At 40.0% G+C, this 22390-nt stretch overlaps 1 protein-coding gene across 2 annotated transcripts in view; it reads left to right on the forward strand.

The window, feature by feature from the left end:
- PHYHIPL (phytanoyl-CoA 2-hydroxylase interacting protein-like) overlaps positions 1-22390 on the forward strand; it is a 59864-nt gene that overhangs the window by 21868 nt on the left and 15606 nt on the right. The window contains exon 1 of one of the 2 annotated variants that reach the window (XM_014940512.1): positions 63-376. The exons of the other annotated variant lie outside the window; for it this stretch is intronic. Within the exon in view, the coding sequence (XP_014795998.1) occupies positions 271-376 (106 nt within the window). The 5' untranslated portion in view covers positions 63-270. Of the gene's footprint in view, positions 1-62; positions 377-22390 lie in introns of those variants that run through there. 2 annotated transcript variants of the gene reach the window in all.

A 22390-nucleotide genomic window follows, 5' to 3' on the forward strand; every position in this document is an offset into this window, starting at 1 on the left:
TACATAAGGGAAGGTGGGGGGAGGGCAGCGGCCGAGCCGGGCGGCGGCGGCGGCCCCTTTAAACGCGGATGGCGGGGTGCGGTGATTGCGCGCCTCTCTGCTGCCCCCTCCCCGCCCGCCTGCAGTGACAAATCCGCTCCCCGCCCGCCTCCGCCGAGCCCAGCCGAGCCGGGCGGCGCCGGGAACCGCTGCCGTGCTGCTCTGCACAGACCGTCCGCCCGTCCGCCCGCCGCGGAGCCGGCCAGCCCCAGCCCCAGCCCCGGCGGCGCGATGGAGGCTCCGCGCCTGGCGCACACCATGAGCAGCCCCACCAGCCCCTGCGAGGAGGTGATCAAGAACCTGAGCCTGGAGGCGATTCAGCTCTGCGATAGGGACGGTAAGTCCGGGCTCCACACGGCTAATCCTTGCAGACGCAAGATGCTGCTGCCCCCGTGGATGCTAATGCAAATTAATCCCCGCGGCGTATGGTCCTTTGTTATCCCCCCTGTATTTGTAGGTGCAAGTGTTCCCTACCCCTCCCGCCGCCGCCACCCTCCTGCCATGCAGAACAAAAGAAAAAAGAGAAGGTTGCACCTTGCTGGAGGGAAGGGAGGGAAACCCGCCGCTCCCTAAGCCATCCCTGGCGTTGCAGTGCGTTTCCCCCTGGGCGAGCCTGCTGCACAGCCCTGCCCCTGCCAGGAATGGACGCCGGGGCTCCTTCTGGGAGAGGCAACGGGGAGAGCCGGAGCGGGCGCTGCGGAGTCCGGACCTAGGGTCGGGGTGGTCGCCCTGACGGGTGTTTTGTTCTCTACGATCTCCAAACTCCTTTGTATTGTAGGGCAGTTCCGGTGCTTAAAATACCCAGACGGATCGGCTGGCTGGCGGGGGCTAGCGGCCAAACTTGTTGCCGGTCTCTTGTGCCCCGCGATCCGGCGGGGAGAGGGCCGAGGCTGGGGCTGGAGGGGAGACGGAGCGGGAGGCGGCGGGTTCAGCACCGCGGACAGCGCCGAGCCGGCGGCGGGAACGGGCGGCCGCAGGGGCGGGGGGACGGCGGCGGCCCCGGGGGGCAGCCCCAGTCCCGGCCCCCCGGGCGGAAGCGTCAGTCCCGGCCCCCCGGGGGGCAGCCCCAGTCCCGGCCCCGGGGGGAAACCCCAGCCCCAGTCCCGGCCCCCCGTGGGGCAGCCCCAGTCCCGGCCCCCGGCTGGCACAGCCGGACCGTCGGACACATGAAGTTTGGTTTTAGAGTTGTAGTCGCTGATATGAAAGATTTATCTGGGTTGAAGCAAGCGGATAAATGTAAGGTGGCTGTGAGGGAGAGCCAAAACACGTTTACGTGCTTAAAACAACACTGAAAGCTGGCTACGGTGGGAGAGTGGTGTCGTTTACGCACAGCTATGACTGACAAAACTGAACAGACAAAACCGATAGACAAACAATGAAAAAATACATCCTTGTAGAGTGGCATATACTCTGTGTTCATGTGCCACGTTATTCTCTTCTTTTTGTTTGTCATTGAATTATCAAAAATAACTTACCATTTCTTAATGCAAAATGTGCATTGGGTGTGGAGTATATGTTACCTGGTAAATATGCCAAGGAATGTAGAGACTGTGTCAGTGAATGGTACAGCTGAATTAATGAATTTCCTTGTTGTGAGTGTACTTTTGGAGCATAAGTGTATATAGGTGATGGTTATAGAAAGGTCTAGCTGTCTCAGTTATTTTTTTGCAAATTTATTGTGATGAAATACTCCACTTTTTTGACCTAGGCAGACTTGCTATTTTAAATGCTGGATTTTTAAAGCTTTTTATTTTTCTTGAGATATTCAAGAAATTGAGAAGGCGTTGAATAGTCTTTTCAGTAATTATTTTTTTAGCTGCATAGAATTCTTTGAATTTGTTTGTTTGAATTAAGATATAATATGCATCTCTGTCCACTCATGCATAACGCACTGCCTGGAGAAACTGAACTATGTTTATAGTGGTGGAGGCTAGATTCTTCTTTTGTTAAAACATTCTTTTTTGTATATTTCTTTTTATTAATACTAGAGAGAAATGAAAATAGATAAATTATGCAATCATTCATATTTGTCTACCCCAAGTAATTGTAGTGAAATACTCTGTGTTCATCATTGTAGACTCTATTTGGCTCAACATACAGTAGTTAAGGACTGCTTGATTTCTATGGAACAGTGTCATGTAGACAAGCAAATGCAAAAATGTAGTATTTTAAATTTTAATTCCATTTTGAATAAGCTTCACTGGAAAACATCTTTCCTGTAGATCTGACTTTACAAATTAATCTTCATCGAGTTAAGTCACTATCATACAGGGTCGTTGCTTCCAATAATACATGGTTGAATTTCTGAAGGAGGCGCCTATGTTGGGCGTGTAAAATGTGCAACTCAGTGACTAATTTGGCACAAGGCTATACTTGGGCATACTTCAGTATTTCCTACAGGTGGCACTTATGTATCAAAAAGCTTGTTTTAATGGGTACATAAAAACAAGCCAGCAAAGGTTAGGGCGTTAATCTTTCTAGGTAAGCATGCAAATGTATATGCAACACATTTTGATCCCTAATTGTGTACATGGGTTTAGTTAGGGCATTTATATTGTAAACACTTCCTTTTTTTAAGGGTATACTGGTTGTAAAAGATATAGTTCTTAAGGTGATATGTTAGCTCACTGAGGTTAATGAAGTATCAGTATACAACCTGTAGTGAATTAAAAATATGCTATATTTTCACATTATAACAAAGTCCTTGATGTCTAAGATGTAGAAACTCTAAAGGTAGTCAATGAAATGATAACATTAAACATCCAACTATAATAAATTCTACAACATACTTGGTTTGGAATTGCAGGCAATGCTGCAGTATAAGTGTAAGAAATAATGTAATATTTATGCAGATAATGAAATATTTTCTTGTTTTCTAAGATGAGGGAAATTAGTATTGAAACATTTTCTATCCAGAAAACTGGGTTATACCTCCTATGGTGGTATTTACAGGAGCCAGAAGTCTATGAATTGGAGTGAGCAATTAATAATATCACAACAGTTCATATCTTTTTAGTTTTTTTTTTTCAATGTATTTTTTGCAAGCCTCAAAATCTCTTTTAATGAATCGAGACCATTTAGAAAACTTACAAATATCAAATGAAAAGAAAACAAATGTATGCATTTTGGGGATATTTATTTTTAAATAAAAAACACCTAGTAAGATGATTTTAAAATGATTGCAACATTATAAAGCCAGTTATGAGCTCTTAGTTTCAGCATTCTCTGTCATTTACAAATGCATCATGCGTTATTTTTTCTTTGCATTATTTTAGGTGGGCCTATTAGCACAGCTTAGTATTAGTCTGTTGCGCAGTCTAACATATAGTTCCTTAGAACTCTGCTGAACTCACTTTGTATATAGGAAAAACTGTATCATTTGTTATTTTCCTTTTTGCCATATTTGAATATTGCAGCCATATTTCTGTAAACTTAGGCCAGGAAAGAATGTTTAATCTGTGATAAAAATTCTGGTGACCTTTTTATAAAATTTGTATTAGCCGTAGCTTGGGATTAAACCTTTAGCAGATGGATGCCCTTTGTGTCATAGTAGGCCAATTCTATGAAAATATGTCTAGCTTCAGAAAATCACGAGCCTTTGAAAAAAACTGTGGTTTTCTCAGACTTGCTACAACAGTCTGAATTTCCTGAAGCTCCACATTGTGGTTGTGCAGCGCTCCCCCTACAGATACTGCACTTTGTCTGCTGGGGTCCTGCCAGAGTGAGAGTGGTGACACTGGCATCTGCTTTCCATGCGCGTACAGTTGGCATAGACAGCTGGAAAGTGGAAACACCTGTCAGAACACAGAGAGGAGAAAAGCAGAGCAAGGAACCTTCAACAAGGATGTTGCAACTTGGAAGACACGGTCTGGGGAGAGGGGCAAGAAAACTGGCCCAGAAGGCACCATGGGCTTGGTGCTAATAGAGACTAAGGCAGTGGCTGGTCAAGGGTGGAACTACAGGAAAGACTTATAAACTGAGGGTGGTTGTGAGGATTAGATTAAATGGGAAGGCAGAAGTGGGAAAAATGACCCTGAATGAGAATAGGAAAAGAAAATGAAGGAGCATGGAAGGTAATCCAAGTTTAGGCAGGCTGCCCAGGGAAGTAAAACTGGGAAAAAAAGATGAGGGGGTGTTCACCCAGATGAGATGAATAAGGATGGAATGAGAATTGGGAACCTGCAAAGAATAAACCTGGAGACCTGTCTGCAAAGAAGAGATAGAAAGTACAAGAACGTGGAGGGGGGAATGGAGCAGTTTGGACAACAGAGGTTAGGAATAAAGGAATGGAACTAGGACTTGCTCAGCAAAGAGACTGGGACTGAAAAGACAGCCTTAGGAATGAAGAACAGGACTTTTGAAGGGGCAGGAAAATAGAAGAAGGGGCAGGACAGGAACAAGTTCAAGGAATAGGGCAAAGTGGCCATGTTTTGGTGTGACAGCCAGAGAGAGGTCAGTGTTTATCAGCACGTGCCATCTTCCAAAGCCACATGGAACTCGAGGCTACCAAATTCTCCATGTTCATTTGCCAGCAAAGAGGTCTAAAATCCACTGGCAAAGCGTGACATCTGTTTTCAGTGCTTATCTGTGTGAAGGCTGGCAGTGTGGTATGGCTGATGGTTGGCCTGTTAGTTCAAATGTTAGCCTCTGTGCCTTTTGCTGTGCACCTAAATGTGCCAGCACTGCAGGCTACCCATATGAATTTGATACAAAGCCACAGGTAGATTTTTAATCATCTTTTTAGTTGCCATTTTGTGAAACCTAAGAAATTGCAGACATACAATAGGTTATTAAGGTTACTGAGTTACTCAAAGTTAGAAAATGCTGAAAGTTTGCTCCTCTGCACAGAAACAGCATGTGTTGGGATGTTTATGTTGTGTATTGAATACTGGGGATGTTGAATGGGAAGTTGAAAACAAGGTGGGGGAAGAAAGGAGAAAGAAATTTAGTTCTCACCTGGAGTCTATTCCAGGCTTTCTGCATGGAACTGAGCAAGAGCTACCTACTTCTCAAAGGGGTTTGTTATTTCTTGTGGTTCTCCTTTCTGGGTGCTTGATCCTGGTACCATGGTGTCAGGGCTTCAGGGGTACTGAGAATCAACAGCTGCAGCTGACTTCAGTGAGAGTAGGACTCTGAACGTACAAAGCACAGTGCTAAATGCTTTGAGGAAAGAGATGTCAACCACCTTCAGTAGGCACTGAAAGTTAGTAATCATCTTTAACTTCAACGTATTCATCAATGACCTGCATGAAGGGATGGAATGTACCCTCAGCAAGTTTGCTGATGATACAAAACTGGGATGGGTGGCTGACATCCCAGAAAGCTGTGCTGTCATACAGCAACACCTGGACAGGCTGGAGAGGTGGGCAGAGAGGAACCTGATGAAATTCAACAAGGGCAAGTGTAGGGTGCTGCAGATGGGGAGAAATTACCCCATGTGGTAGTGCAGACTGGGGGCTGACCAGCTGGAGAGCAGTTCTGTGGGAAAAGGCCTGTGAGTCCTGGCGGCCAACAGGATGACCATGAGCCAGCAATGTGCCCTTGTGGCCAAGAAGGCCAACGGCATCCTGGGGTGCATCAAGAAGAGCATGGCCAGCAGGTCAAGAGAGTTTATCCTCCCCCTCTACTCTGCCCTGATGAGGCCCCATCTGGAGTGCCGTGTCCAGTTCTGGGCTCCCCAGTTCAAGAAAGACAAGGAACTGCTGGAGGGAGTTCAGCGGAGGACTACAAAGATGATCAAGGGAATGGAGCACCTCTGTGATGAGGAAAGGCTGAGAGACCTGGTCTGTTTAGTCTGGAGAAGATGGAGAAGGGGATCTTATCAATGATTACAAATATCTAAAGGGTGGGTGTCAAGAGGATGGGGACCAGACTCTTTTCAGTGGTGCCCAGTGACAGGATGAGAGGCAACAGGCACAAACTGGAACACCAGAAATTCCATTTTAACATAAGGAAAAGCTTCTTTACTTTGAGTGTAACAGAGCACTGGGACAGGCTGCCCAGAGAAGTTGTCGAATCTCCTTCCCTGGAGATATTCAAAACCCACCTGGATGCGTTCCTGTTCAGCCTGCTCTGGGTGGACCTGCTTTGGCAGGGGGTTTGGACTAGATGATCTCCAGAGGTCCCTTCCAAGCCCTACTATTCTGTGATTCTGTGGTTCTCTGTGCCTCAATATTATTATTGCCTCCTCTCATAGAGATGTTTTCAAAACAAAGTAATGAATGTTTGTTAAGTGGCCAGGCACCATAGTAACTTGGAAAACCCATGAGGTGCATGGAAAAACCCATGATGGAATTTGTAATTTTTTCTTAAGAGCAGAATATGAATAATGTGTAGCAAATATGTCCTGGGACTACACACTGAACAATAGCAAATAGCTCTTACAAGAAAAATAGTTCATTATGTACGCACTATTCATTATGTACGCTGAATGAGTCAGAATTTATGTGGAAAAAATAGTATGTAATCATGCAGTTAAAGACTATATCATAATCTGAACAAACAAAGGGGCCAATTTAATGTTACGCCAGTATGCTTCATTGTGATGTTTTCTAACTATTGATGGCTTAAACTATACAATCTCACTAAAATGCTTTTAAAGGTTTTTTTCCTGCACTCACTTCATATATTTGAAGAGAGTATTTGGGTATCGGGATCAGATCTGGAATTGGTGTCTTGGCCCGTTTCCGTTGAGTAAATCAATTTCATTGCCTTCCAAACACTTGACACCATCAAAATTGTTTAGTCTAAGAAGCCTGTATAAAAGCATTACCTCATACAAGCTGAGATGTCATTTCTGTTCTATGTAAACAACTTGCACCTGTGGCTTTCCATGTTATTTGACCGTGTCTCATGTTTTCTTATTTATTTCAGAAGTTTATTATTATGCTGGATCTATTGAAGCATTCAGAAAGATATTTCTACAGTTTGTAAATGGGAGTTTTCATGGTCATATCATGTACACATTTGCCTTTCACACAAGGGATGAAGTGGTATCATCCAGTCTCTGGGTGCATTCTTCAAATGCCTTTCTTTTTGGCATTATGGAGCAGTATCACTGCTATTTCTGAAATGTTACCCTGTAAGTCTCAGAGACAGTGGAAAATTGAATTTCTAGGTAGATTCCCATATGAAGGACAACTGAGAGATCCAAATTTCACAGTAATTCTTAGTGTCCTGAGTGGTTGGACTTGCATAGCTGTTTGGGTGGGTTTTTTAACTATGAGAATTCTGAGCACAGGCATAAACAATTCATATTTTCATATCCAGTATAATAGAGAGGTACTTGTAACTGCGATGTTTTGGTAGGACACAAAATTCAGAGGGATGTTTGTTGTTGTTTTTATTCCTCTCCCCAAATGCAAGGCTGGAGATTTAAATTTGCCTTTTTCAAAATGCAAACTGTGTCACTTTTCAAGGGTTTGAGTGATGGAATGGCCTACTAAGACATGTGTTTCTGCCATAAAACTTAGTCTAACCTGGCTGAACTTAAAAGTAGCATTTTTTTTTTTTTTTTTTTTTTTCCGAGCAATAATGCTGCTTCAGGTAGGAGCTAAGATCTAGTACATGGCTTCAGAAGCTCACTTGTTGCAAAGAAAAATACTTAATATGTTTATGTTTTCTTAGCTTTACATTGCTGCCAGAGACTGATTATCACATGTAATAGTCCTCACTATTAGTATACAGAAAAATACTAAATGGAGCCAAGCAACTACTTTGAAGTCTTCATAAATGATCTTTAGAATTGTGGAAGAGGCGAAAACTAGTGATTTACTTATGTCTTTCACTTCAGCTCAGCATTGCAAGTATTTTGTCCTGTCTTCTTGTATCGCGTAAGCACTGACGCCAATAGTAACTAGTGAGGCTTTGCTAGAAACTATTTAACATCCCTGTGTCAAGAAATGTAGTCCTCCCCATTCTGCCTTTATATTCTTTAATTTTTAGGGGTATTTTCTTTTGTTTTTCCTCTCTCCTCATCTTCTTTTTAAGAGCTTCCTGCCACTCAAATCTGTTGAATTGATTATTAACTATTTTAACTCGCAATGACCACATTATATATTATTAGCTATTTAAATCTTGCCTGGTGTTCTCTGTGTGCCCATATTGCTTCAATAGTTCTTCACTGAAACTTTTCTAAATTCTTTACAAAGCAACTGAAATGCGCTGTTCTCTCCCAGTGCTATACACTGATATTCCTAGGTTGAAACTCAAATATATAATGTGGAGTTTGTAGTTAATTTCTACTCATTGTTACAATTAAGCCTTTTTAAATGTTACTGTCTCCCATGTATGTCCCTTCTTCTTTGTGTTTGTTTCCGGTTATAGTTTCCAGATACGTTCTTTTATATATTCTGTAGCAGAATCCATTTTATCATTTTCTGGCCATGTTTCTAAGCCACCTTGTGCTTGCAGTTCCTTCTATTTTAATGGTGTCTGCAATACAGAAATGTGATATTTTCTTTCCAGATCATTCATAAAGAGGATTCATTCATAAAGATGATTATTTAGCCTGAAACTAGCCACAGGCTCTATGGTAGCCCACTAGACACCTGAACTCCTTACTGTTTTGCCATGTATCAGTCTCATCTCTGCCAGCCAATGTTCAGCCCTGCAGATCAGCAGTTCTTAGTAAGTACAATGGCAGGAGGAATCATTTAGGGAAGAGAAATTCTACTTCCTCCAGCCTTTGAGAATTAGGAATGCCAAGCCAATCTCTCACTTAAATTTTCATGTATCTTCTGCAAATCTCAAAGACAAACCTGTTTTACTTGAGTAAGAGCTAAGCCTTTGGTATTCTCTTCATCTGTTTCATCTTCCATCTTAAACTATATGTAGCAATTTTCTTCTCAGCCTACTAATCTGATGGCTCTACCACCTCTGGTAAGCTGTATTCTGAGCTCGCTTCCCTGAATTCGCTTCTTTGAATTTCCTATTTACCCTCCAGTTATGCCTGTGTATAATCTAGATCGGAGCTTGCCCTGCAGGGCATTTCAGCTTTTACAGCAGCCTTCCAATGAGGTCCCTGGTCCCAGAGCCATAGCTTCTAGGACAAACAGAATGTCACTTTCGTCGGGTAAGGTTGGGGGAGGAGAGACATTTAGAGTTCTCTAGTATTTTGTCATTCATTTTTGAATGGGTTCCAGTCAAGAATCATTCTTTTCAGTTGTGTCCAAAGGCTTGCTGAAGCTTATCTTCCTGACCTTGGGTTTTCCTTTTGGGACTTCTCTGCCTCGTTAATTTTTCCTCCAAAATCTAGAAACATCTCCTTTACCCATTCTTTGTAATTCCCTCCACCTTTTATTATTCACAGCCTCTAAATAGCAGGATTGGAGGCTCCAGTTTCCTTTGTGCTGCTGAAGTAGTCCCAGCATCTTTAACTCAATTGAGGAAGTAATCTTTAAGAGTCCTTACAGTCTGGGTTTGTTTTTCTTAGTCCACTTGGTACAGTAGGTACTTCTGCCGTGCTGCCAGCACATATGGCCTTTTGTGCTTTATGTGACCTAGAAGGCTATATTTAGTTCTGGCTGAACAGAGCCCAGAATCATCCACTATGTTTTCTTCTTTCTTTTGATAGAACTTTTAAGCCTTTTACTTGCAGACTGTTTTCTTCAAAAATTTATAAACATGTCTGAAAAAGTAGTCCTAATATTGCCAATGCATGATACATGTATAAAATATTTCACTGCTATAGGAAAATATGAACAAATACAACATTTATGGTGTTGGAACTGAAGAAACCTCTGCTCCAGGATCACTTCCTGTGGTTTCCGCACAAGGTTTTGTTATATAGTGGAGCATCCTTTATTTGACCTTGAAAATGTTTCCTTCAGCCCAGAAGGTTTGGTTAGAATTCGTTGTTCACAGTGGTGTTTGTAGTTGAATCATTAATCAATTTTATTTTATTGTTTTCACAGAGTGTTCTTGTTTTATTTATGCTTGAATGAACAAGCTGTTTTGCATGGATGTTTTCAAAAACAATGATTAGCTATACTGTTTTTATAACCTAACAGCAGTTTCTGTGAGCCTTGACAGTTCTAGCTGTTGCCAGAAAGGGGAAACCTTAAAATTTGTTTGGTGTTACTCTTTCATTCCTACAGAATGACAGAAAGTATTATCAGAGTTAACACTCTTTCTTAGTTCCATGTATAGAGTGGCATCTGGAGTTCAGTTTTCCAGTACTGTTAAGTCAGACACAGCTGGCAGCTCTAGGAGAAGCACAGTTTGAGGAATTCCCATGTCAGGCTTTCTATACCAATGCACTCTTGTTAGAATTCTGCAGTTTGCAATTGTCAGAGGCAATTTATTCCCTGAGCTGTTCCGTTGGCTTCAGTAAGACTTTCTGTAAAAACAAATTTGCGTTTGTAGCACGGCATGATTAAGATCTTACAACAACTGTATTTTCCTAACGTTTGTTGTGTGTATTCAATCTTATTTCATACAGATAGGCATCTAACTGGAATTTCTCTTTCTAAGTTGTGTTTTGTCTGGATTTCATTTATCTTCAGTTTTGGGCTAGAAATAACATTTTAAAGATTATTCTGAGATTTTTTGCAGTTCACTTCGATATGTACTCATAGTTAAAGGCATATGGGTTTCAAAATCAGCAAGATAAAAAGATATTAAAAGGCTATTTCAGTCTTGGCCAGCTATAAGTGCTAGTATGCAAATATCAGTGGAGTGATTCATGCTGTGTCGTTGGTCCTTTTAATCCAACTTATGTAAAGGGAAATTATACATGAGTTTATATAAACTGAGGGATAAAATTAAGAACAGAGTGTGCAGCAGATTGTATTTTAATACTGCTGAGGTGCATCTGATAACATAAAGTAAATACTATGCACTTGCACTTTTATGATGGAATTTATGCTGGTAATTTAATATAAATGCTCAGTAGTAAATGTGGCTTTCAGAGTGCTAATGTTTCTGACAAATTTCCAGCATTTACACTTTAAATGTAATTTGAAGGCATATCTCTGATCACAGGAATGGAAAATTTCCAAGCTTATCTGCTCACTGAATCCATTGCATCACAGAGTAGTGTCCTCCTTGTGTGGAACATACTGGAATTTTAGCCAGTGTTACCTGTGATGACACAGCTACCACCTTACCCTTCATGAAAAGACAGATTTGAGCAGTAAGACATCCCACGAATTTATTGGGATTGTCTCACCTCTGCCCACGTGTAGAAGTTACTTTCTTACTTTCTCTTCACCCCCTGGATGGACGCACCTGAAACTCCGGGTAAATTTATTTGTTTCCTCTGTCTGTGAACTGCTTTGTACTGTGCTTTGGAACCTCGACCCATCGAATATGTTGCTTCTGTACTTTGCTTTGTCACTCTGTTTAGGTAGCATGGAGTTCTTAAATCATATTTGATTTAAGGCTCTCAAAATCCCTCTATCCTTATATGCGTTATAGGGCTGAAAGTCTGAAACCTGCATAACAATTGTTTTAAAAAACAGTACAAGTTACAGAGTAGAATTTCCTGAACGATTGTTAATATGGAATACGTTTCAAATCACAGTTAAAAAGCACAAACTGGTGTAAAACAGAGCCAAATCCTATTCCTTACAAGAGATCTGTGTGAAAAGCACACAGCAATTACCAGCGCGCTGAAGTAAAGAAATGCTCATTCATGCTGCAGACTGCCAGGGTATGCAGTGAGTCACAAAAGCCCACTCATGCTGAGCACCCTACTTTCTCAAGAAAAATGCTTAGTAAAATTGTGTTCCCCAGCCTTGAGTTCTCTCTGCTGCCCTTCAAGTGACGAGTTTTGCCTTTCTCTCTGGGCTTCCCTTTGCTTGAAAGAAAAGTGGGGCTTAAAAGAAAATCCTTGTGTGATCAAGGCAGTTGGTTTTCAGACGAGCTGGCAGGTCAAATTAAAGCTCATGTGAATAGAAGGCTGCCTTTCCTTGCTAGATTTGAACTCGCATGACTTAGCTTGAGGTAGAGAACACATTTTTGGTTTTGATTAAGACACAGCTGCAATAAATGGCACAAGTTGTTGCCAGCCGAATAATGTATGAGGTAAACCACCAGTATGAGGTAAACAAGTATGAGCGTGAGGTTCATAGTAATAAACTAAAATGAATGTGTTTGTTTGCCTTTTTTAAGTGATATGTGAAAGCACAAATCGTGAAAGGCCACTGAATTCTCTAATATACAGTGAATATTAAAAGCAGTAGAAGACCAAGGCCAAGGCTTTGCCCTCAGTTAAATTGTGTTGGATGAAGAGCATTGGAGCAATTAGGCCAGTGACCCAGAGCAGTGTAACTTGGATCGGAATCTGGCCCCAAGCAACTTGTCCAGGGTCATACAGTCAGTGCCTTCATCTATGAGATCTGTTTTCTTTCATTGTTAATCTTGGAGACATAGGCAGTTCCACAGTCCCAGAGGCAGCTGTACTTGTTTATTCATCAGAAGGGAAAACCTCATGCCGTAAGAAGCTCCAGATCCCTTCCTGCTCTAAATTCTGCCCCTCTAGTAACCAGCAGGGTGGGAGTCCGCTGACAAGTGTCACTCCCTGTTTTCCAGCAAAACAGTACTGAGGTAGCAGCCTTCCCAAAATACACCTCAAAATGGGTCCAAGCACACTCTGAAGTATGGTCAGAATTTCATAAGGATGCATAGATACCTGGCAGTGGAGGCTTCTCCTGCAAAATGAGTAAAGTACATGGGATTAATTGAGCTGCTTTTATAGTAGTGTTTCTGATGTGGTTACTTGCTTTCAAAATCTAGTATATGTAACTGTAAAGTTCATTTTAATTTTTAAATGACATTTAAATTAAGCTAGAAGATGGTTTAGAGATTTTTTACATCCCTTATTACATTCTTTCTCTTTCAGCAGCTGAGAAACACTCATTTTAATTAAAATTTGCTTTTAAAATGCATCTTGTAGTCAACACACGCTGAGAAGAGCCACTTACCACCCATGTACCGTAAGCTTGCTGTGCTGAACAAAGTGGGAGCCATACTTTAATTAGTAGTAATACTGTGGTGGCCTAGCGTTTGTGGTCTAGTATAACATCCTGTTTGATTTCAGGAAGGTAGAATTGCACGGTCAGGGGCATGAAAAACAATGGTGTGCCAGCAGAAGTTGTAGGGCAGCTGTAGCTGGTTTTGCCATGCTGCAGTTCTCATTCCACAGAAGGTCGCAGAGAAGCTTGTTGAGCTTCAGCATGGCAAGGTACAGTAAAAAAATAAAAACACATCTTTAATATAAGCAGTCCTTTAAGAACTTCAGTGGAAACAGTGTATCGGTATTAATCTTTTTGCATACGAGTCACTCATCAGAGAGGATAAGGAGAAAGATGCTGGTGGTGTTATTTGCTCTCAGCTTAGCTGGCTGATTCAGTTTACTTGGGTTTGATATTCATGGATCATAAAAGGAGATCCCACCACTTCTCAGCTCTCTGCCTCAAAGATTTGGTCAGTCCTTATAAGGTGGCAGGATCAGTGGATCTGCATATCTTAGATGAGGGGAAAAGTAGGCATGATGGCATGTCAATTTAATCTTCTGGGCTAGGCATTTTTTAGTATCTTAAAGTTTTCCTGGTCCTTAGTGAAGAAATGTGTACCTACATGATTATTTGCTACCTTCTAGTCCAGTTGCATATTATTGTTGGATAATGATATTCCTCCTGTTTCATGATTTTCCCATATGATTTTTAATACTGTGATAACTAAATTTTGTGTGCACATGTGTATGTATAGCTTAGTGTTTTACTGAGTTAAACTCCTCAACTTACGTGTAATAAAAATGTGAAAAGGAAAGAGGAAAAATCGGGTACTAGTGGCCTAGCCTCATGCAATAGCAGGTACTTCATAGAAGCATAGACGTGCATCCAGTTTTCATTAAAAAGTTTCCTCCACAAAGTATCCATAAGGAGTAAAGGAAATTCTAAAAAGATATAATTGTATCAACAGAGACTTGTTTCTATTTCCATTTTAGTCTATCAGAAAGTCTAGGGGTTTGGCTGCTACTGACATTCTGAAAATGTGGTTTAGTTTTGAATGAGTAAAGTATAAATCCTAAATACTTTCAAGACATCAGGATACCCAATAAGAATTTAGTCTTAGCGAAAGAATAAGGTCAGCCTTGCCATATTAGCCATTGCATAAAGTTTTTCTGATCAGATTTTCATTCATGGTTAGTTTTATGCTTTGGGTTTGTGAAACTCATGTGCCTTCAGAATTCACTTTCAGCCATAGGTGTGAATTGTTAGATATTTGCAGTCAAGTTTTCAGAAGCTCTCAAGTAACTCAGCTTAAATCCTATTGATTTCAGTAAGGCACTTCTAAATCATTTAGGTACTTCTGAAGATGTTACCAAATGTTACTGAAATTTTTGCTTCAAGTAAGGATGGGTCAAAAATCAAAGGAAGAATTGGCACTGAATTGGAATAATTGGCTGATAAGAACAGAGGACAACTCAGAGTGATATATGTGATTTTTTTTTATGGTCATAAAAAAGAAAAAAACAATTATTGTGAAATTTGTTTAATGTTGCATTTGAATGCATTATTTATTTTTAATTAAAATTAATTAAATTACAGTTATTAAATAATTTAGCTATAAGTGCAGTTAGAAAGATATAAATTCATGCACATTCAAGCTTAAATGGTCCTGAGATGTTTGATCCTATTAATGCTTTCAGAAAAAATACTGTGGGGATAAATGAAAAACTCTAAAGCATTTGACTTGGAGAAATTCAGAGAAATTATTCTTGAAAAGTTCATCCCTTTTAAAGTATCCGTCCAGAGGCTATTTCTGAGCCAGTGAGATGTAGATTTCTTTGCTGTGGGAGTTCAGAAATTGGCTGCAATGTAATACTTACTTCCCCCCCTGCCCCAGCAATCTTTTTCTTGTAATTCTTTGGCAGGAGTCTTGCAAATTATCAGAGGTTGCTGTTGCATCATGGGAATCATGAGAATTGACGAATGTAATTTAAGAAATAATTACAAAAGGTAGCTTTAACTAGCTCTTAACATCTGTGACCTCCCTCTTTAGCCTCTGAAAAGAATTAGACTTCTCCAGCGCAAAGTTAAATGTGAGCACTAACTGTAGGTACTGTGGGTATCTAATTTAGGAAACTGCCTTTCTTCACTGAATGGAAGGGGAGCCTGAGGACACCAGCCGCCCAAGGCTGATGTTGCTCTTTGTTAGTATTTTCTTCTTTCTTAGCATAGTACATCATATCAGTATTGCACATGAACATGGTTGCAAGTCATATCTATAAAAAAAGGACAGTAACCTTTGATTTTGAATTAGAGGATGCATCTTTTGTATAAAATTTATTCCAGGTATATTTCTGCAAACATCTGTGGTCTTCTCACAGGAGTGAAGGTTGTCCCTGCATTTTCCTTGTTGCTGTCTACTGTTGTTATCTACTGTCATTTTTAAGAAGCAAAGAAATATTTGGGTTTTATTCTCTTTAACTTTGAATGGCGCAAGAAATCCACTCTGGAGAATTTTGGTTCTAAGCCAACATTTATATTCCATGGGAACATTATAATGGGACTGTTTGCTTTCTGCTTTCTAATTATAGTAACCTTTTCTGTAGAGGTACACGTAATTCCCTATTTGATCTATCGTTGCATTCAGTGTCCACTGAGAGAATGCTTGAACTTCAAACCAAAGCCCTACATTCTGATGGCATAATCGCATTCCAAAATATACGAGTGTAACTCTTTATTTGTTACTCCTAGCTGTCGGGTTTGCCACCCTCACACTGTGTATTGCTGTTGGTGTCAGTGGAAAACATACTTAGACACATTTGAGGAGACTAAGCCGGTGAAGTCCCATCTGCACAAGATCTCAAAGTATGTGATAGTCGAGTGCTTTTGCTAAGGGCAAGTGAGGATCTCAGTTGAGTTAGTATTCAGGTGAATGGCAGACCTTCAGGACTGTGCAGAATGCTTTCCCTTCATTATGCCCTGTACTACACCTCCTGTCAGGTAGCAACCGAGCCTCTGAGCCGTCTCTGTGAAAGGAGAGGCTGCTGGCAGAACAAGGTCTCAATCCTGCAGTTGACAGCAGGCAGTGAGAAACGAGGCTGGAGAGAGAGAGCGGGGCACTGCTCGCTGGGAACTAAGAGCCTGCACGTTTGCTGCTGTCAGTGGCAGGATTGAGATATTGGTCTGCTCCTGGTTTGAATCATGAGACCACTTGTAGAGCACATTTGTTCTCCATGTGAGCTGGAGGAAGAATTGAGTCCTCTGTAAGAGGCTGAGAGGAATTCTTTGATACAAAAACTGGACAACCTGGAGATTGCTGTATGCTTTATGGAGGCGCAGTTTTGGGGTACCTTCTCTGCTGAAGAAGGTGGCTGTCCTAAAGGCACAATTGTGCTCTCAGAGTCTAGTTTTGTTCTCTCTGTTTTGTAATGTGGAATATTCCTGCTGAAGTCAATAGTGTAGATTAGTAGGAAGCAGGTAAATTAAGCCTTGAGTTAAAAACAAGAGAATTCAATTGTATATGAACATTTAAAAAAACCTTCAGTAAATGCAGACGTACATATTATAAATAAGTAATGCTTTATTTTCAAAACTATTTTTTAACATTTTGGACAGAGTGCACATTTTCTTACTAGAAAATGCACAACAGTAGTGTCAGACATGGGGAGGAAATGAGGAGAAGATTTAGAGGGGTTTATCCCTCTAACAAGATTTATGGGGCCAGGCATTCTTTCTTTGCTAATGCACAAATTGCTTTTACAAGGATACTTATTTAGAAAACGTTCTTAAATATGCTTCTATAAATATAAAAAGTCTGTAGTGGGAGGAGTTAGTTTACCAAGATTCTGGAGAGAGGGTAGAGAGACATTTAAGAGTCTGAGACTATTCAGTCATTTCTTGTACATGAAAAGAAGCACAAAGAAGGCAAAATGTTACTTATGTGGCTACGGATAGCAAGTTTGAACTTTGAAATAGAATAGCCATCCTGGAGAAGTGCTACTTACATGGCCTAGCAAATAACAGCTTTGATTTGATAATTTTATAGATGTTGTATTTTTATTTCCTCTGTGTGATTTCATTGTCTCTCTTGAACAAGGTGTTGCAGTGAACATTGATATTCTTGATATTCAGGTTAATTATTTGCTTGGTAGGGACATTGTCCTGGTCCTGTAAAACAATGTTATGTAGCTAGCAGTTTGACAGGGGCTGATTCATTCCAGAGCTCAGGAGAAAAACATGATTTTGTATTTTTGCTTTGGTAAATTTAAAGTATGCAGCTAATATATAATTTCCTGGCACTTTCCTGTCATTTTTGATGGTGATGGAGAAAGAAGAATTCTTCCTCCTATTGAATTTTTGAGTAAATAAGATACCTCAGCAGTAAGTCGGAGAATTCAGTCTGAATTATAGCACTCAAATATTGTTGGTCTATATCAGTTTTCTAGAATTACAAACTTAATATTTTACCTTTATAGAGCTGATATATAAATAATCAGCTGAATTATCAAGACAAGGAGAGGTAGAAATTTTTCTGTTTCAGAAGGTGTAAAGATGTCTCTGTTAATTCTATGGGAGTTACAGCTTCTAAATTAGTTGTTTTCAGTCATTAGTATCAGTATCTAGTAAGAGGATTTCTTGTGTCATGGTACCTAGGTGCTCTTTATAAATCTGATCCCCTCTCATCAAGAATTTCTACTTCAAAAGGTCATAGCTAATGCCTCTCATTGTATTGAAAATGTTAACATGAGAAAAACATTTTCTGTTTTCCCCAATGGATATATTTTAAGATCTGAAAAAGGTGACATTTATTAAAAATGTGATTTGTATTATAAGAATTTGTTCAACTTCTGGTGTGTTTATTACATGTGCTATTGGTATCTGTGTATAAGGTATACCTGATCTTTCAGAGTCTCAAAAATTGCTTTACCTTGTAGTTTATCCCTCTACACCTCTCACCCTCATCTACATATCTTTTGATTTTCAGATATCTTCCCAGAATGTATAAAGGATCCAGCATTAGCTTTTAATTTTGTGCTATGTAGGTAAAGCCTCATCTTGCTGAGTTTCTGGCTTGCAAATCTTAGTCACGTTTTCCTTATCAAATTCCTTGGTTTTCATGAAGCTGACACTTCATGGAAATAACTGCAGGTGTTAATAACTTGTGTGTCTTTCTAAAGATAGTACAGTGCAGCACTGGGTGCACTACCATCTGCATGACAGCAGCCCAGATAAACCCCAAATTATGTGAACCAGATGAGTGAAATGACATCAATGTAGGAGAACGTTGTGGTGATGCAGAAGTGGCATGATGACTGTGGCACTGGCTTTCCCCTCAGTTGCTGGTTAGGGGGGTATCACCAGGGCTTCCTTGTGCTTTTGGCATTCCCAGTGAGTTTGTTAATTTCTGGGTGTCTTACCTGCCATAAAAAAAACTGCAGCAACCTTGAGCTGGTTGAGCACAGCCAGCCACAGTGTGGATGAATGGAACAGTTACCATTCAATCTAGGCTTTCTTTTCTGTGGCAAACTTTCAGTCCTGGCCCACAGGTCAGTGTTAAAGGTGGAGGTTCTTCAGTAGCTTGGCATGTTATATAGGCTTAGTTTTCTTTATATGTATAGCCCCTCTGAAATAATGTGTTTTGTATCACCTATTTTTCCATCTTTTTTTTTTTTTAATCCAATCAGACAGCCGTTTTTTGTCATATAAATGTCAAAAGATCTCTTTTTTGGAAAGGCTTTTGAACTGTTTTCTTCTTTGTTGCTGCTGGAGTTAAATTCAGAGGACAGCCAGTCTTCAGATAGAATTTGAGTATGATCTGTTATTTATTTTGCTGTTCCTCTACCATGTTTTAATTGGGCCTTAAATGAGTGTCTCGACTATAAGGACTAGTGACCTTTCTAAATTTTCAATTAAATTCTTTGGAAATTATTAGAGTCCATGACTTCTAACACTATGTTTATTTGAAATCTGTAAATATGCACATGTCTTCTGGAAAATTAAACCAAGGTTTTAAACAGATGTTTTTTGCAAATCATCGTGAGATCAAAGTTTAAGCAACTGCCTTTCCCAAGTCAGCAGAGAGTGTGGTAGCCAGACTCTAGGTAGTGAGCTCTTAGGATGTTTCAGTGTAGCTTACAGCTGGGAAAGACAGGACTGTAACTGGAAATAGCCATGGCTAACAAGCATTCCACTGTCCATACTGTGTTTGTTTTAAATCTAGACCATATTAAATGCAAAGGGTTTCATCCTCAGGTAAAGAAACTTCTTAATAGCAATCATTTCAGATGCAAGGACAAGCATGAGATTTACAAATTAACAGCCCAAAATGCCTTAATGTTTTTACAAATCCTTTGGGAACATGCTTTCAAAGATCCATGGCAATGGGGTTGGCAGCTTAGGAGAGGCATAATAGTGATTTTTGAATGTCTGCTCCAAAAGCACCAGACGTCCATGTTTCCCACAACATGACTCTAAAGACACTGAAGATTTATCCTTGAGTACAAAGGAACTTAGAACCAGATGATTTGTCTTTGTCCGTACAACTGGAGATTTTCCAGAGTGATGCCAAAAGAGGCAAATTAGTTTGTACATGTTGAGGAGGGTTCATAATGGGTTTAAATGAAAATGTAAGTTACACTTCATTAAGCTGATGTAATTTGCATCTTGAGGGACAGAAGGACAAAGCCTTAGCAGGAAACACAGTCAATAGGAGATTTTAAAGTAATGCGAAGAAAAGCCATTTTATCGCTTTCTTCTCTTTTCTGTTGATTGTTCTCCTGGGCTCTGTAATATAAAGCCCATTTACACCCCTTAAGGGCTGTGTAACTTCGCACCACTACTTAGGACAGCTCTAAATTTGGTTGAGTGATGCTTCAAACAGACTCCCCTTTTATCCCAAATTCTGTTTAGCTATTTACATTTTTTTCTACATGTAAAATTGATAAATAGTTTTTGACCAGATATTGGATAGATAAGTATCTGAATTGGTTGAATCTAAACCCCATGAAGGGAAAACAGCAGTCTGAAAAGCGTTCTTATATTACATTGATGGTCATTCCCCTAGTATTGCAGGTAAATAGTAGTATTTTACAACCATCTTTTGTCATCCTTGATTACTGAAGGAATTCTTTCACAGCTTCAGCAGAGAAAAGGATTTCACCTGGTCCTGCCTTCTTTTAATTTCTCCAGATTTAATGAACATCATTGCAGTTGAATGAATATTTCACAAGTTTGCTTCACACTGAGTAAAATCACACTCATTATGGCTGTAATATTTGTAGTTTTTTTCCCTGGTGATGGATGACTATTGTGTCATTATATTCAGTCATTTGCAGATTCTGTTTTCTGTGAGTTTGTTTCTTGACTGCTAGATAATTCTTCATGGCTGCACAGTGCAGCAAGCTGCATAGTTAATGCTGTGAAAGGTGGCATATTAGTCTTACGCATGTAGATTGGGGAAAAAGGGTGTGATTTGATTGCTGAATATAAATTGCATGAGTTCTAAATACGTAGGAGTTCTGCTGCAGCGTGTCTGGTATACAACCCGTCTTTTAATGTTTCCGAATGATGAATTACATTCAAACGATCGGAAATACAGATGTATGTGTAGGGATTCTATATGTTCATTAAATGTGTATCATACTGCTTCAGGTTGGTTTTTTTTCCATTATTAATGCTTAGTAGCAAGAATGTATTTGCCAAGATTGTATCAGAGTCAAAACATCTATAAGCAAGGTCATAGGAACCTAGAAATGTATTATTTTACTGATCTAGTTTCATAAAATGCACTTCTGTGAGCTGTAAGTCTGCTTAGAGAGTAGATTATGAGTGAGACATTTCAGGATTTCTTTTATGGCTAACATAAACAGTTTGTGAAATGACAAATCAGTAGGCGTGTTCTCTCTTGCCTTGCTGTGAAGTTCTGCATTTTTAGAATGAAGGAAAAAGAATTATCAAGTATTCTAAAATAATAAAAAATCAGTGATCGTGAATGCTCAGTAACTACCAATCAGAGGTTGTGTTAAGGTTGTTCTCCACCATCCTTCCACTGCTGCAGATGTTATGGTGCAGCTTGTTTTGAGTGACGAGGCAAATTAAAGAAAAACAACATCCTTTTCCAAATCTTTTCAATGTGGGCTTTCAATTTCCAAGTCTTATCATTTGTCTCCAGTAGTGACAGATGAAAGCCATGAGTGTTCAATGGGAATTTTCTGCCTTTTTTTTTTCCATTCAGAGATAATTTATGTAAGTAGAAGATAAAATGAGGATACTAAATTAAGTGTGTCTATGTGTACATAAATAAAATCGGTTTGTTACCCATTTACCAGCATTTTGGCTCAGCTGCAGCAGTGAGTATCATAACCGCTTGAAAATTGATTAGAAAATTTAACTTGAAATTTAACTCTGGATATGGCAGAGGGAGATAAGCCTGTGAATGGGAGCATAAAGCATTAATCTTGCAGTTCTCCAGCTGATCTCACTAAAGCTGCCGTGCAGTATTTATTGTTTGGCTGTGAAGAAATTTAAAGTCTTATGCCTCCAGTTTGGCCTATGCACACATGAGTGGTCTTTGACTACCTATTGTCCAGGTCAAGAATGACTGAGCCCTTTTGCTTGTTCTAAAAGTGAACCGTTTTTTTGTTAAAACAGAGGTGTTTCTGTGCACACAGGGAAGACATGCCTAGGTTTTTTAGCGGGGGAGACCAGGTTCGTTTGACTACTAACCCTTCTATAAGTTTCTGCCCAAAAGAGACCTAAAAGGAGTGTTTCTATCCAGTCCCGCAGTGGCTTCCAGCATTGAAGCAAAATGAATGTACAAAATGAAGTAGCCATTTAATTGGAAGCTGATCTGTTCTAATTTGATTTGAAGCTGTTCAGAGCAACATTTCCTATGCTACTTTTTCAATTTCTGTCTGTATTGTGATGATTCATCAAAGAAAGATCAATTTATCCTCAGTGAAGTGGCAAAGCAACAAACAGGCAAGCAGTCAGTTCTAAGGCTTTCTCCACCCATTTTCACATCCATAGCACTAGTAACTTCCTTTCAGCTGGATTTTTGGAGTGCTTTAGGGCAACTGTATGCCGGGTTTGAGAAAGTTCAGCTGCTATTTCTGCTTTTAGTAGACATCCTATTTCCTGATGTCAGTCTATTCTTTAAATTGATCCTGGTATAATGTAGAAATTATCTGAAGTGGACATGCTTTCCAGCATGAAAAGCAATACAAAATATTGACCAAAGCACAAATGGAAAAAAGGCAAGGTACAAATACATTACTTTTTTACTCAGTTTTATCTGTCCGATTTTGATCTCCGTGACTCCTGTATTTCACTTAGCACACATGTGAATTCTCCAGCTATAACTAGAGAATGGGCTGCTCAGCAGTCTTTTGTAGCAG

The sequence above is a fragment of the Calidris pugnax genome, unplaced genomic scaffold (genome assembly GCF_001431845.1).
Source record: "Calidris pugnax isolate Ruff unplaced genomic scaffold, ASM143184v1 scaffold39, whole genome shotgun sequence".
Lineage (NCBI taxonomy): Eukaryota > Metazoa > Chordata > Aves > Charadriiformes > Scolopacidae > Calidris > Calidris pugnax.